The 17511-nt window shown below is 38.2% G+C and overlaps 1 protein-coding gene across 2 annotated transcripts in view; it reads right to left on the bottom strand.

Annotated features, from left to right (window-relative positions):
- PDE7B (phosphodiesterase 7B) overlaps positions 1-17511 on the bottom strand; it is a 386530-nt gene that overhangs the window by 283682 nt on the left and 85337 nt on the right. The window contains exon 1 of one of the 2 annotated variants that reach the window (XM_033102908.1): positions 4074-4418. The exons of the other annotated variant lie outside the window; for it this stretch is intronic. Within the exon in view, the coding sequence (XP_032958799.1) occupies positions 4074-4094 (21 nt within the window). The 5' untranslated portion in view covers positions 4095-4418. Of the gene's footprint in view, positions 1-4073; positions 4419-17511 lie in introns of those variants that run through there. 2 annotated transcript variants of the gene reach the window in all.

Below are 17511 nucleotides of genomic sequence, written 5' to 3'. Positions count from 1 at the left end.
ACATTCATCTTGTCAGGATAAAGCACCAACTTTGGAAAAAAGGAGAAAGGCATCCTGGAAGTATTTTAAGAGTCTCACTTCAACAAAGAGGTAACTGAGGCCTCCAAAGTTTAAGAAATTTTCCTTAATTCACACAGGTCATCTCTGGAAGTTCTGGGCCACTATGTGAAGTTTCCTGACACCAACGGTATTCCCGACGACACCACAGCGCATCCAAGTTCAGCCCATCACAGCTTGTGAACCTTCCTTACTTGTCCCTAATGGCTGCTGCCATCTGGGGCTGCTGTCCAAGTTCTCAAAGGACTCTTGCTTTCTATAACTCCTAGGGGTTTCAAGTTCAAGTGATGATGGATTTGACATTAATGCACTGATTTAATTCACCATCCAAGGACTGTAGAGTAGCTTAATGAACCAACAGGAAAACTTTGGCTTTCTTTAACTTTACATTTTTAAGAACACCATTACAAATATAGTATTTTAGAAGAATGACAAGGCCTTCAGTTGGTCATATTAAAGATCACACTAATAGAATTGAATACACACAAAATTTCGATTTTTCTTGAATTTCAACTTGTATAAAGTCACCTCTTCTGTTGCATTTTTCATCACCACCTCCCACCCTAACTCTCCTTTGCTCCTCCATTTGTCTGCACAGACTCCACTATTTGTTTGTATGTTCTACCAGAATATAGGTTTCTTAAAGGTGGGAATCATCCCTTATCTTTTTATTCATTTCACCTCACCAGGTATAGCCCTTGACATGTTGAAAGCGTGCAGACATGTTTTTGAATAAAGGTTTGACACTTTCACATTTATTTATAAATGGAATTTTTCAAGAACTCCCAACTGAGAGTAAATACTATAAAAAGTTTGATCTAAAAAGGATTGTTGGAAATAACTCAATACAACCAGTTTCTTTTACACATGATGAAACTGATGTCAAGAGTAAGCAAGTGGCTCAGAGTCACCCGACTAGTTTGAGTCTGAATGAGGATGCACGCTGCGCTGCATCCCCTGTCTCTCTCTGATGCTCTTTTTAGTGTACTCTGTGCAGTCACTTTCTAAATACAAATTAAGTCGTTTAGATATCTACATGATTCTTGGGAAAGTATAAATGCCTTGATTACACGGTGGAATTCTGATACATTTTACTCTATGGATTCAAATCTCAATGCCTGGTACAGAGTAGATATTCAGTCAGTCAGTATGGGTTTCTCATCCCTTTTCCCTTCTCTCCCCCAAATTTCCATATCAACCACTTTAAAGATTGCTAATCCACTAAGTACACATCTGGAGAATCAAAGTTAGCACGTTCACAGAGCCACCTAGGATGCTTGCAGAAGCCAATGGTACTGACCCCAAGGCTCCTCCCATGGGATTGATGGAAGCTCCTCAAGGTGAATTCTTAGGTAAAATGGGGAGGTGCTCATAGAGAGGGTCCCATTGCAATTCCAAAAGTCAAATCCCTCTTCCTCAGCCCAATGTTCCTCCTAGAAAAGAAATTCCAATTTGTCTGTAGACTTCTTTGAAAGACATGATCTGAATCCACAGGATGGTGGATTCTTTAGGTAATGATTTCTGTACATCGAGAGTCTCCCAGTAAGTTACCCCCCAAAAATCATTGTGATTTGAGCCACTTAGAATATCTGTTAGCTTTTATTTGTAGATGTTCTGAAGTCTATTCTGATCCTTAATTTTGACAGTTCTCTTTATTATAATGGAGCCCTTTCAGTCTTGCTTGGGATTAATTTACCTCTTAATAAATTTCTTCCAATATTATGGTCTGTGAGTCAACAAGCAGATTCCCTTGTGATTTGAGCCTGGCAAACAACAAATCAGACTTTCGAAGATTAATTATTAGGTGGAGACACTTTACAGGTGTTACATTCCCACTTTGAGAAAACTTGGTCATTGTACTTTTGCACCATTTTGGAATAAGATGTCTTCTGGCTGAAAATAATGCAAGTCAACATTGGGAATGCCCTCCTCTGTACCACTAATGAGTCGATTTCTAGATTTGAGGCTGAATTAACACGAAAAATATTTTTCAAACACAATTGAAAATATACCATATTTGAAGATCATTTCAAAATTTACAACATATGAAGGGTAGTAAATTCTCAGCAAATATTTTAACTAGATATTTACTGAGAACTGACAATGTGTAGCTTTGTGCTAAACACAGTGTAAGGCCTTAAAAGATTTACTAGTGCAATTATCTTCCCTAAGTTGATGTATGTTCTTAACACATCTTGGATTTTCTAACCTTGCTCTAAGTAACTTAATTCAAAAAAGAATGTCAGCTAATTTGCTGATATAGTCACCACTAATTTTATTTCATGTTGTTCAACTTAGTACACTCAAATTGGACAGCTTCCAGTGTCAGGTAAAGATTCTTACAAAGAAGATATGGACTTTGGAGATACAACCAGTTAACGCTGGGCTTCTACTTGAGACAAAAAGCAACTTCATTTTATTAGTGAAAATGTCAATCAAGATGTAACTACTGACACTCGTCTTTGTTTCACCAGCCAGTAATAAAAGATAAAGCAGAGGAAATGGAGGAGCTGCAGTCAGGCATTTGCAACACACAAAGTCCTTGTTTTCCCACTAGGAGCTGCAGAAAAGCAATTGTCCATTCATAGCACATCCTCTACATTTCAGAGCTAATATTTTTGCAGTTCTTAATTTGGTACATTACAGTCTTATGCAGATAGTTTTGTTAACCCTTTGAAATGCACTATGTTTGATACCTTGCTGAATATTGCTGCTAACATGACCCAGTTTTTAAAATTTCTGTTTCTCAATGTTGAGAACAGAATTAAAAAAAAAAAATCAAGTAAGAAATTTTGGAAACAGAGTTATGGTTTCAACTAATCCTGTCTTACTTGCTATTGCATAACTTTGAGAAGGATAATAAGGAAATCCATGTTAATTATATATTACTTGAACCTTTTACAAACATTGACTCTGGATAGAAATGCTTTATACCAAGGGTCCCCCTCAACACATATTAATAATGTGCCATTGAAAACAACATTAGCCCTGTGTTTTATTGCCCTGCTTCCTGCAGCAGTTAGTGTGTTTACTGTATATGAATGCATATGTCTGCCTTCCAGTGCAAAGAGATTTACTCTAACATTTTAATAGTCAGTCTGGCTAGAGCACACAAATTTTATAAATGACTAATTAGTCCCCAGACTCAATCACTTAAGTTCCTAATTAAATATCTCACTCTGATTTTCAACTATTATAAGAAAAGATAATTAGCAAATCTGGAGTGCTAATGAGAAGTTTTTCTCTTCCTTTATAAATAATAAGGTGTAAATCATTGGTCATCTCCTGCATCTCCCCCATTGACTTCTACGTCCAGAACATTTTTTAAAACTGCAACAAGGTGATAAAGTGCATTTTGCTTAAGAATTCATTTTTCTGATGTGCCTCTATAGGTTTTTCTACCTTCAATCTCTTTACCAGCTTCTTCCTCTCTTCCTATTCATTTCTTCATATTGAAATCTGCTATCAACCAACATGACAAACTCAAGAAAAATACTGATTTTCTTTTTCCCTGTTCCGCAACCCTCACCAATCTCTTTACCAATATTTTCCAACCCTGTCCCACCAAAAAGAAAAATAACCCAATTCTAATATTTTGATTGGAGAAGAAATATTGCATTCATTAAGAAAGAAAAGAAAAGAAAAGGAAAGAAAGAAAGAAAGAAAGAAAGAAAGAAAGAAAGAAAGAAAGAAAGAAAGAAAGAAAGAAAGAAAGAAAGAAAGAAAGAAAGAAAGAAAAGAAAGCAGCCCTGCTCAGTGGGGTCTCAAAGTGCCGTGAAAATGTCTAAGTCTCATTAGGCTGGTTGGAATGAAACGGTTAATTCAGGGTAAGTGATAATGTTTAGTCAGTTCACCTAGAAAAAGGAAGGAAATTCAAAAGCTGGTTGCTGTAGTAACAATCACACACCAAAAAATATATAGGTACAGGTTCATTTTAAATAAAATTCCTGCCATCGCTCTGTGATTCTGTTCTTTCAAGAAAAAATGAGCTTGCCGCTTAAATTTGTTGTACCTACCTCAACCATTAAACAAGACATTTAACCATAGTGGCAGTTCTGTGATCTTTGAATGCCGTGAAATCTCTGAGCGGTGCTGCTTGTTCATGAAGACTTGTGCTGCAGAATCCAGCAACTTCATCCAGGATTAGGAATATAATTAAGTAAAAAAAAAAAAAAAAGAAAGAAAGAAAAAAAAAAGAAAAAGGAAAGCAACACAAGAGCACACAGAGAGATCGAGAAAGAAGGAAGGTGGAAAGAGATTCTCTCTGGGTGAGTACACCACTTTTCTCCAGACAAGTGCTGGGACAGAGCCGAGCCTGCTGCAGTGCCCAGACCCACCGACTGGCGGGCAGCCGGCCTGCTAGGCTGGGAGGTGCTGTCAGTTGCCACAGGCAAGGAAAAGCGGAGACCAATCAGCTTCAACTCTGGCAGCTTACTGGAGTGGAGCCTTTTCTGTTTATGTTTCCTCATTTCAAGAGTGACGTCAAAGGGTTTAGTTTTTCCTCTGCATGTGCTATTAATTTGAAAGTACTGTACTATGGGAAGAATGTGTGTGCGCCTGTGGTGAGCCTGGGTACCCCACTCTCAGGAGAACCCAAGAAACAGTTTCTATATTCAGGAATAAATTTTTAAAGTTTAAAATACCTTTTGGGGAAGTGCATCAAAAAATACAAAACTTAAAAAAAAATAAAAAATAGACAAAACCCCGAGCTGTATAAGAGCAGCAAGATTCATATTTTTTCCAAATGTGAGTGTAGGTGCATATGCCCACTTCACAGCCTTTGCTTACTTTTAAACTAATTCATTTTTACCCTTACCTAAAAATGAGTTGTTCCTTAATTTTTGTAGCCATGGATGCACAATTGTGTAAATGAACTAGTGGACAATATTATGTGCAGTGAAAAATAGAAATCATGCGTATGCTGCTGATCGCTGCTTTTCTTTCTTTCTTTTTTTTTTTTTTTTGTAATCGTTCCTCCAGTTTATGTGGTGAGGTGTCAGGATTATCCATGCTAGGGAGATCCCTCCTGCACTCCCCACAGGGAGTCATTCAAGAAGCAGGACACAGTGATGCCATACAGGCACGCCTGGGGTATCAGCATGTTCTCTCCCAAAGTGTGTGCAGGTAGTTATTTAAGGATACCTCCTCTACCAGGAGCCCCAGCTTATCCCTGTATTTCTATTCTCACTCTGGAAAAGCTCAGCGATGGCCATCTGTTGTTTCTGCCTCCCCCATAGCCTCTCGCCCCCTATCCCATTCCGCTAACAGAACCTCTTTTTTTCTTTCGGAAATTTTCCTTTCTCTACCTATGGATTGCATAGCCTTCTCCACAACCCCCACCACCCACAACAGAATTATAAGGGGCATGTGACCTAGACTGGCCAATCAGAGTTCTCCATTGCTCTAGACAGAGAAAATGTTTTAAGGGTAGGGCCCATACTTAAGATAATCAGAGTCCTTTTTCAAATGTTAATACTGATTCTTGGAGAGAAAATTTTAAAAAGGTACTTATACCTCTTTAAGATTCTATGTGCTAGGGTTATGCCAGCCTGCCATTTTTGGGGTTCATCTTTGATGTTGAAGATACAGCAGAGAATAGTTGTATCTGTTTTCATGTAGTTTATATTTTGGGTAAGGAGAAAGAGAGGCAATAAAAATAAGTAAATGTATACTGTTAGTAGTAATAAGGGCTTCAGAATCAAAGAAAGTAAGGGCACAGAATAGTGTGTGTGTCTATGTGTGTGTTTGCATATACATTTGGCAGGGTTACAAGATGTAGGATGTGAGAGGAATCAAGAATAGTTCCCAGGGTCCTGTCTTGAACCAATTAGAACAGAGTTGCCACTCACTGATAGGGGGAAGACCGGAAAAAGAGCCTGGTATTGAGGTGAAATTCGGAGTGATTCTGGACCTTTATTTTAATAGCAACAAATATTTGTTGATTGCTTACTCTGTACTAAGCACTGTTCTAAATGCTGGAGACAAAGCAATGAAAACAAACAAACAAATAAATACAAAAGCCCTTGCCCTCATGAAAGTCTGATTCTTCTGAGGGGAAACAGACCATAACAATAAATTGAAAATTTATACAGGCTATTTAATGGTGATAATATTGGAGAGAAAAAAATAAGACAATGAAGGGTTACTGATCAGATAGGGCATTGCAAGTTGGAATTGAGTATCCAGGAAAGGACCCATTGCAAAGGTGTTATGTGAACAAGGCTTGAAGTTGATGAGAAAAGAAGCGGGAAAGAGCAGTATAGGCAGGGAGGACATCTGTGCAACGTTTTGAGATGGGAGGAGCCAATGAGGGAGAGTTGGCAATGGGTATGGAGGGGGCAGCTCATGCAGGGGTTTCCACATCATTATAAGAACTTCGACCTTTACTCTGAAAGAAATAAGGTTTTACTCAGAGGACTGAGGTGATCTGACTCCCATTTTAACAGGATCACTGTGGCAGCTGTGTAGAGATTGGGGGCGGGGGTTTGAATAACGGGTATACTGCAATAAAACAAGCCAGAGATCATGGTGGTGTTGACCAAGATGGTTTTGGTGAAGATGGCTAGAAGTGGTTGGCGTCTGATTATACTGGGGGGTGAAAAAATACTGATTATACTGGGGGGCCAGAAAAAATGTATACAAGTGGACACTTTGGTCAATGTTGCTCAAACAGTAGTTTGCCATAATCAGAAGTGTCTGGATGCTGACGGTAACCGCTTTGAACACCTCTTGTAATTGCAGAAGTCAAATGGGACTCGTATTCATCTTTTGTTATTGGTATATATTGGTATTATAATTTTAATACAGTGTGGGGACAGAGCCCAAAAAGCAGTTTCCAGGCTCTCGGCCTCACATAGAAAGGTGCTGGCTCAGGTAGTAAATGGCCATCGACTGTGATCAAATGGCCATCAGCTGTGGCTAGTTGGCCGTCAGCTGTAACCATTGAGCCATTGCGCACTAATATAACTACCGTGGCTATGCTAGCAGAAAATGGGGGCTAGCAAGAAGATGTGGGCTGAGCCTGCAAGCGGCGCAGTGAGGGTTGGAAATTGTGTGGCTCCTGTTTCCTGTGTCTCCAACCCAGCCGCCAGCAAGAGTATAGTGGTATGACTCCTGTACCTATGGCTCCGTGGGTGTTCCTTTTTGGCCTCACCATGTCCTGCGTTCTTGTGTGGGGAGTGGGACCAGAGACCCCGCCTGACACCCCGCAGGCCGCGCCGCTGGATCCCCCACATGACATACAGTTTCCCTTTCTTAAAATGTGTATACCTTTTTTGGGCACACTCTGTATTTTGGTGTTAGAGACAATGGGATTTGTTAAATGGATTGGATGTTAGATATAAAAAAGGAAGATTAGTGAGAGGAGCCAATAACATCTCCAAAATTTTGGTTCCATCAAACAGAAGAATGAAGCTGGCATTAACCAAGAGACAATGGGAAGGATGATAAAGTGTTTGTTTGACAGTGAACATGTTACTTTTGCATGTAAGATATCTACATGGAGATGCTAAGTAGGTGGTTGAATATACAAGCCTGGAATTCAGAAGATAGTTTGGGGCTATGGATATAAATATGGATGTTATTGTGCGTGCATGGTATTTAAAGCCATAAGACTGGATAAGATTATCAAGGAAATGAGTACAGATGGAAAAGCCCCAGGCAGTCCAAAGATTAAGTAATCAGAATAAGAACCAATGAATAGGACTGAGAAAGAGCCTCCAAGAAGTAAGAAAAAACCTGAGTGGGTGATCTTGGAAGTCAAATGAAATTTTAAATGATCAGCATTGTAAAATGAAAATTAGAAGAAGACGGAGAATTGGCCCTTGAATTTAGAATGTGTAATCATTTGTGTCCTTGGCAAAATCACGTAAAATAGAAAGGGTGAAAAATTAACTGAGACTGGAAGGAGAAGAATTGGGAACAGACAGTATTGGCAGTTCTTTCAAGGTGTTTTCCCCCAAAAGAGCAGAGAAATAGGGTATAATTGGAAGGGAAAGTGGAGTCAGGGGAGCATTTTTAACATGGGATAAGTATCCGCCTTTTGTATGCCGATACAAATGATCCAGGTGAGAGGAATAATTAGTGCTGCAGAAGAGAGGAGAAAGTTGTTGGAGCACAAATGGAGTGTGTGATAGGCAGAATGGCTCTCCAAAGATGTCTACACTTTAATCCCAGGAAATTTTGAATATATTATATTACATGGCAAAAGGGAATTTGCAGATGTAATTGAGGTTATGGGTCCTGGAATATCTGAGTGTGCTTAATCTAATCACGAGTCTTTAAAAGCAGAGAACTTTCTCCGGCTTGAAGTGGGACAAAGATGCAGCAAAAGTAGTTAGAGAAATTCCAAGTATCAGAACTATTCAACACACTTCTACAGGCTCTGTGCAGGACCCATGTACAGGAACCAGAGGTAGTCCTCTAGCAGCAAGGGCTGCCCCCAGCTGACAGCCAGCAAGGAAACCGGCATCTTAGTCCTCCAGGTGCAAGGAATTGGACTCTGCAACAATCTAAATGAACTTGGAAACAGATTCTTACCCAGAGCCCCGAGAAAGCAGTACAGCCCTGCCAACACCTTCTTTTAAATCTTCTGAGACTCTGAACAGTACTTAGTCAATCTCACTCACAGATCCATGAGCTAATAAAGTTTGTGTTAATGTGTTACAGCAGTGATGGAACAGTAATATAGAGTGGTTAGCTTTAGAAAACATCATGGATGATTCATCCATTGAAATAGAAGAGAAGGCAAAGTAAATGGTAGAGATACTGCTAGGTGGGTTGTTATGCTAGTGCAAGATTTTGAAAGTTCTCTGTGACTTCTAATCTCTTAGTGAAATAAAAATTAGGAATATTGACTAAGAGAGAGAATAGAAGTGGTGGAGGTATGAGGAGAGAAGATGTGAAATAGTCATCCAGGAGAGTAGAGAGCAGTAATTATCAGAGAAGTATCATATGATGGCCCAGGGCACTAAGGGCCCATTTGAGTTTAGCCATCGTGAGTTAAAGTGATATCAGACCTCATGTTACCTCTACAATATTTGTGAGACATCCAAATGGAAATGTCACATGGGCAGTTTGGATATAATTCTGGAGAGCCAAGGGCAGATGAAATGGTATTGAAAGCCAGGGGAGAGCATGAAATCATTTGGGGAATAAGAATAGACTAAGTCTAAATTCTGGAATCTTCCAATGTTTACATATTGGGAAATTCAGGATGATCCAGCAAAGGAGACCAAAAAGGAGTATCCACAGAAATAGATGCATAACACAGGCCACAGAGATAGAGGCACAACTACTGGCAGTCTCTCAGTAGTCAAGTTCCAACAATCAGTGCTATAGACTGAACGGTGTTTCCCCAGTTTATATGTTGAAGACCTAACCCCCAATGTGACTATATTTGGAGATAGAGCCCATAGTGAGGTAATTAAGGTTAAATGAGGTTATTAGGTGGTACCCTAATCTGATAGGTCTTGCGCCCTTATAAGGAGAAGAAGAGAGCCAGAGCCTGCTCTCTCTCTCTCTCTCTCTCTCTCTCTCTCTCTCTCTCTCTCTCTCTCTCTCTCTCACACACACACACACACACATCATGTGAGGATATAGCCAAAAGGCAACTGCTTGCAAGCCAGGAAGAGAACTCTCATCAGACACCAACTCACTCTTCTGACACTTTGATCTTGGACTTCCAGTCTCCAGATGTGTAAGAAAATAATTTATATTGTTTAAGTACCCAGACTTTGGTATTTTGTTATGCAACCCAAGTGGACAAATTACAGTCAGTTACGTGAGTCAAAGAATTCTCTTTAATGCCTGCAGCCATTTAAGTTGGCTTTCTGTTACTTAGGATGAGTTTTAACAAATTCAACATACAGTGACAATGTTTCCTCCAAGTGACTGTCAATTCTCTTCCTGAAAAAAATACCTCACTACTTGCAACTTGAGAAAACTTGAAGGGTATCTATATCATCCATCTCTGTCTCTAGCTCTACCTCTACCCCTATCTAATCATTTCCACCAAACTCAGAATATCCATCTAAGATAACTATTTAAAATATTAACTGGTTTTCTGAAGCACCATTATTTAATACATACTTTTGAGTGTTCTTTGAAATAACACATTTGAAGTGACCACATTTTCTGTAATTTATTAGTTATAAAAATAATCTAAAAGGAACCACCTTATTTCAGCCTCTTCATTTTCTTCCCAAATCCTCTTCTTAAATAGCCCATGACTCATGGAAATGACCACTCTTGGTCATTTTCTTTCCTTTAAAATTCAACTCTATTTTTCTATTAATGGAACAGAAAATATGATTCTTCTCTTGCTGTATCTCTAGGAACAGAAACTTCTTAGTGACCTTACAGATATTACATTTGTTGAAGAAATACTTATTGAGTACAATTATTGGCAGAATCCAGTGGTATACGTTCAACATACTACTGGGGTTGACAGAGATCAACAGGATGTGATCTCTTCCTTTAAAAGTCATACACTCGGTTTCAAGTGTAAGACACATATTCTTATAACAGTGATAAGAGTAAAAATGCAACAAGGCCTCTAAAGGTGGAAAAGATAAAATGGAAATTCAAAAAAAAAGACAAGATTACTTTAACAAAGGGAAATTTGGAAAGACTTTGCATAATGTCAGAGATTTCATTTGTCCTAAACCAGGAAGACACATATTACTTATGTTGACTGACCTATAGGTTAAGTACAGTGGGAGTACAGGATATGGAAAAGGAGTAACATATTGTGATCCCAACATAGCAGATTCATGCAAAATTATAGAAAATTAAATCTGGAATTTGAACTTTATTCACTAAGGAATGAGGGATAATTAAAAATTTGTGAGCAGGGAATTAAAACAGCAGTGGTATATTCTTAATAGCAAAATGGACTAGTGCTGAATACAGACAATTAAAAATGTGATTGTAATACAATGGCATGGGTAATGTGATAAGGAAAATTCGGGTATTGGGAGTATACAGGAGCGAAATCAACACTAGCTTTTTAACTCGATAAAGACTTCTCTCTGAAGACAGAGATGAGGTCTCAAGGATAAGTAAGAGGTACTCTGGTTTAAAAAGGGGGTGCGAGGGCAGAAGGGAAGATACCTAAGATGAATAGGAGGTATTCCAATAAAATGACAGTGCAGGGATGCAAAAGTGTTGCATGCCGAGATGATAACACTTACAGATAGAAAAGTGAAGATAAGCATAGTTCATTCCAAGACCCAAAATAAGTTCAGTTTGGCTGGAGTGATAAGAAGTAAAGACAGTACAGGACCTTTTGATCATATTAAGAAATTGGGAGTTTGTTTCAAGAGCAATGGGGATATATTGAAGAATTTTAAACAATAAAGCACATCACCAAATTTGTATTTTGAAATATTTGACAGTGTATGGAGATCAGAAGAGGGAAGTCTCGAGACAGGAAGACCAGAGGAAAAGGTATGGTGGCTTGGAATAAGGTGGTAGTAATGTGGAAGGAGAGATACGAGCAGATTTTACAGTTGATTAGGAAATGTCACCAATAGGATTTGGTGATAGACTGAAAATGAAAGAAAAGAGATTTACTGTGGGATGAGAATAAAGACTGGGACAGTCAGGATGACACTCAAGATTCAGGCATGACAAATGGGTTCCACTTACTGAGTTAGGTCTGCTAGGGAAGACGATCAGTTTAATTCTGAACGTAACATCAAAGTGGAGATAGATATGTTGTTATAAAACTCAGCAGAAAAACCTAGACTAGAAAAACAGAGTACCATTATATTGGTGACATAAGTCATACGAGCAGACGGGATCATTTAGGAAGTCTGTCTAGCATGAGAACAGAAGAGGGTCTGGGGACCAATCAAAAGGCACCTCAATATTTAAGGGATAGACAAAGGAAGCAATGCTTATAAAAATATGGACAAAGACTGGCTACATAAAAAGAAAAAAAGAGAATGTGGTCTCTCAAAAATCTAAGGAAAATTGTGTTTAAAGATGTAAAATGTAGCCAACAATAGGAAATCTGCTGAGAGGAAAACAGAAACACGCCTTTCATACTAGCTACTAAATAGCTATAAAATCTAAAACATTATGATATTGGTGTAGGTACAAATAAATTTTAAAAATAAAATGATGGAACAGAATAAAACCTGAAAGTGAATCAATGTGTATACCAAAACTTCGTATGTGATACAGTTGGTGTTTGAAATGAGTGGAGAAAGAGTGGTCCACTTTAGGAAATGGTGTTGGGACAAGGCTAGCCACGTGCAAAATACAACATGCAAACAAGTTAAACCTTGATTCATTCCAAAATCATTTACAAATATAAATTGAGGTTAGAGAAAAGCTTTAAACATGAAAAACCAAAGCTACAAATTGTTGGAAAATACTTGTATATAATCTCAAAGTAGAGATGACTTTCCTAAAAAGACAGGAAAGCAAAGGCCACTAAGAACGTTGACAAAGTAGCTTACACCAAAATTAAGTCGTCTACATGATCAGAGACATTATAAAGTTAAAAGACAAGGAATTGATTGAAAGATATTTTCAACCTATATAAAACATATAACATACGTTATAATAAATGAATATATAACATACATTATTATAATGTATATAATAATATACATTGTTATATATCTATTAATATATAAGATATATTAATGTATCTCCATCTGAGTTATAGACCAGAAAAGAGGGTCTAGGAAAAACAAAACAAAACAAACACCAATATTTAAGGGCTGGGCAAAGGAAGGAAAGCCTATAAAAATGTGGAGAAAGAGTGGCAAAATAAGAGGGGAAAAAGAGAACGCGGTTTCATAGAATTCAAGAGAATTGTGTTTTAAGAAAGGTAACACAGGGTTTCACAATTCAGAAATTTTAAGACTTTTGAAAGGCAAGACAGGTATAATTTCTAATACCGTCCATGGGGGCTGGGGCAGCTCATCATCCCTCTCTCAGCCTTTCTCTCCTTGTATGGATCCCCCAGACTTCGTGCTCTCCTCAACCTGGTCCTGAGCCTGACCCCTCTGGAGCGCACCACTCTTCCAAATCTCTCAGTCAACTTGCCATTGCTTTCAGTTGATGTTATATTTTATACCATCTTCTCCTTTCTGTTTCATTATAAACCTACCTGTCAGTCTGAATCCGCCTCCCTGGTGGCGATAGGATAGCAAGGTTGTAAAACCCTTCGAAATGAATGCTTTTGAAAACAAATGTTTTACTTCTGTGCAGAAAAGTTATTGGTAGGCATAAAACAAATAATATTTACAAATATTTACAGAGTGCCTGCTATGAGCCAGAACTTACGTCATCAGCAACAAAATACACTAAGAATGAATTACTTAAAATTTGATGAGAGAGAAATGTTGGATCTACTACTGGATTTTCCTCCTATACATTTAAAACGCTTTGCATTTCAAATTCTTTTCTCTTTCTGTTCTTCCACTACTATTCTTTCATCGAAACCATTTCCCAAATCAACAGAGTGTCTCCAAAGTGCTAATTTAGCTCAGAACCATGGCAAAAAATATCAAATAGAAAGGAGAGTAAAAAGCAAAAAACTTCTAAACGCTGCCATTTAATGTTTATCATCAACCATTCTCTATCAAGGCACATTTGTAGATAACAACTCAGCTTTGGTTACGCTGTTCCTCAAGTGTAATCGGACTCTCCTTCAGCCTGCAGGCAGCGGGAGGCCGGTACTGCAGCCCCCATGCTCCCACCTCTAGCCGGCTGTGAGCACAGCTTTTTGAAGACAGCCCCTTCGCTGCACTTTATAGTGCCCTTCTTTCACTCATTTTCCACCCATTTTCTGGGTCCATTTTCCATTCCTCTGTTCTCTGCTGTCCAAAGTGGGAGCTGTTGTCATCTCATCAAGAGATTTTTCAGAAAGTACGTATTCTGAACACAGCAGTAATCTAACAACCGGATCCACACTTAAGTCTTAGTAGGAGGGGAAAAAAAGGTTGTATCATGACTCCGATGGCTATTTACTTCCAAAATGGAATTTTCTAGCCTAGAGACATGCTATGGGCTGCATTGTATCCCCTGCATGCCAGATGTTGAAGTCCTAATTCCAAGTACCTCAGAATGTGACTGCATTGGGAGATAGGGCCTTTAAAGACAGAATGAAGTAAAAATGAGGTAATAAGGATGGGAGCCTAATCCAACATTACTGGTGTCCTTATAAGATTAGGACACAGACGGGTACAGGGAAGATCATATGCACAAAGAGAAGACATCCATCTCACAAGCCAATAAGAGAAGCCTCAGAATAAAACCAACCCTGCTGAGATCTTGATCTTGGACTTCTGGCCTCCAGAACTGTGAGGAAATACATTTCTGTCGTTTAAGCCATCCAGTCTGTGGTATTTTGTTATGGCAGCTCTAGCAAACTAATACATGCGAGAATATAGGTCCTAAGGCAAAGACTTTGGGGAAAGTTGCTTTTTCAGAACACAAGAGGTAAAGGGTCTTGTGTATTGGATTACTCGCATACGTTTTTTTTTTCATTGTATCGACATATATTTTCCCATAATTTGCATTTTGTTTTCTTATTAAGTTTTTATATTGCTATAAGTTTTGCTTTCTACAATGAAATGAAATGATCATTTAAAAGTCTTATTAAAAATGATGGAATGGTTAATGACTTTCTTTGCAATGTTATATCAGGACTCCTTTAAATAGCAATCACCCTGAGCACATTTAAAAATAGAGATCCCATTTATATAACATTTACTATTTGTGCATTTTTTAGAATGCTTGAATTTTTGAGCTATTATAAAAGTAACCAACGTTAAAACGATCATCACTGCAAAGTTCAAATTCATAATAAAAATTAACGTTTGATTATTGACTCTACAGGTTTCCCTAAAATAGCAAGCTGCATGAGGGCATCTAAAACCTGAATTCCATTTGATATACGTTCAACTTACAGGTTATTTTTTAGTGAGTAGGAAATCTAGTGAGTAGGAAATCACTAGCTGTATTTTAGGAAAGCGCACACATGACTTTTTTTAAGTATTCAGTAATATAACCCCATTAGGTAGCAAGCTTTATGAGGTCATTGAATCAAGTCTAATTAGCTATGTAATGTGTTCCCAGCACCTAGCACAGTACCTGATGTTTAGTAGGCTGTCAATACATAGCTGTTTAATGACCAAATCGATGAACAAATAAGAGTGGGTGGAGAAGTTGTATGTAAGTCAAAGGATGTAATTCAAATACTGAAAAGCGGTCCTTGCAACAGCATATCCAGTAAGCCAGGAGCAATTAAACGGCAGGGAGTCCAGACTATGTGAAACTAAGGGAAAGACAGAGGATTCTTCACTGAGTGATCAAAGCCTGGGGCTCTTCTTTCATAGGAAGACCAAGATTTGGAGCAGGGGCAATAGAGCAGATATTCCATTTAACATTAAACAAGAGCTATAAGAAATTATGTCTCAGGGAAGGGGTTGCAAGCAGCAGGAAACTCCATCTTCACATCTATTTGGTGGACCTCAGAAGAACAACAGAAATATATACAGAATGTTATAGTGTGGGTGCAGATAATAAAATGAGAAGCAGGTCTTCTAATGGTAGCAAACTAGATAGTCCCTGAGAAACAGATCTTTGTATTAAAGGAAGGGCCTATTTATTCACCTCAATTCTCTTATCTCAATGTCACTAAATGGCTTTAACTAATCAATTAAGAAACATCTTGCAGCAACATAACTCAGGAGATGACTAACTTTTAATATTATCAGATCAACCTGGACAGAATCCCTCTGTAAAAGACCCTAGGGGCATGTGATTACTTTCCTCTTCAGATTTACACTCACGCTGTGGTAACTTTGAACATTCTTCTGAACACGGGCAAGTGGAGTTGCCTGGGTACAGGATGGATCTGCCCTGTTGGTTCTAACTGATGTGTTATGTAAAAAAAAAAAATATGTGTATATATCTATATCTATATATATATATATTACATCAAATTGTGTTAAATAAATCACATGTAAAATTAATTCTGTAGCATGAAAACCATTTGAAATGTCTAGTATGTGAACATACAGATATATATATATATATATATAGATATATATATATATAGATATATATATATGTATATATATATACAGCATTTTAAATGCCTCAGATCACACTTTCGTCTTATTTATTGAAGTAGACATGTGTCGACAAGAAAATATTCCTGATTCTCAGATTAAAGAATAGCTAGGGACAGGTTTCAGCAAGATTGAAAACGTGGATGCATTTTCCTTTAGAGTGGTCAGTATTTTTCCCCTTTTATCTCCCATACCTGCTTGTTGCCATGGCACAAGCCAGCCCCACATTTTCTGTGCTGCATGACCTTTCTGTGCTGCATGTCCAGTATGGACTTTATCATCTTTTCCATGTTTGCTGGAGATTAAAGGAACACCTATAATCATTTACATGGGCTGAATAAGCAGCAGGGGCCAGTAACTGTCTAGTTTCTTAAGAAGGTATAAAAGTGATCTAAATGTATCATTCCCTGAGTCCAATTTGAACAATGTTAAACTTTTAATTCTTTCATTTTTATTATACTGTAGACACTCAGGCTTATTCCCCAAGGCTATGCCAAAAATCTATCACCGAATTCCACTGATAGTTAAGAAAGTAGAGTTCTTTCTGTCTGGGCTCTTACCCTTGAGTGCAGGCAGAATTGCAGCCCAGTGAATTCCTGTCATCCCAAGGGGTGCATCTCCTGGACTCTCACAGAAATCTCCATGAACTTCCTGTTCCTGGTCATAACACTATGTCAACTTCCTTGAATGGGTTCTTGTTTCCAGACTGTTTCTTAACTCTCTCTTCCTCTGAACACACTCCTTTCTTCTTGCAGTGAAAGCTCTTTCCCCCCTGATTAAATCATTATGCTGTTGCACGCTGGCTTCTGTCAGTCATTTCCCTTTCTCTTCAGATTTGCCTCATTTCTGGTCTTCAGCTTGCAAAGCTGTTATGATCTTCTCATTCAGTTTCTGGGAATCATTGCTTTACTGTTTATCATTCAATTATAAAATAAGTCTCACGAATAGTCAATCTTTTATTTGACAGTATTTTGTTTTCTCCCAAAGTGGGGGATAAAAATGTAAATTTATGACAGGGACATTTTCTTATATTTTTATAGGTAATATTGTGGCTTTAAGAAAACCCAGAATACGAAATGTTGCCAAGATGGAAATGTTGCCTACATGGAAATAAATGGCCCATATTTTGCATCATTTCTTGTGTGTTTTGCATCTTCATTGTGAAATCATGGTTCCCTGCACCTGATAGGCACTCAGTTAAATATTTAACACTTTCGTCAAATGCTTCCCCTCTGCTAATCTTAAACATAGCATCATATTGGATAGCAAGCCTGTTGTATCTGCAGAGAATATGTAACCTTAGCGTGCTGCACTCGTCTCCATGGATACCAGATTTCTGTGAATGGCACTTTGAGTG

This window comes from Rhinolophus ferrumequinum, chromosome 3 (assembly GCF_004115265.2).
Source record: "Rhinolophus ferrumequinum isolate MPI-CBG mRhiFer1 chromosome 3, mRhiFer1_v1.p, whole genome shotgun sequence".
Classification (NCBI taxonomy): Eukaryota; Metazoa; Chordata; class Mammalia; order Chiroptera; family Rhinolophidae; genus Rhinolophus; species Rhinolophus ferrumequinum.
The sequence above is the reverse complement of the archived record's forward strand: the minus strand, read 5'-3'. Positions and strand labels throughout refer to the sequence as shown.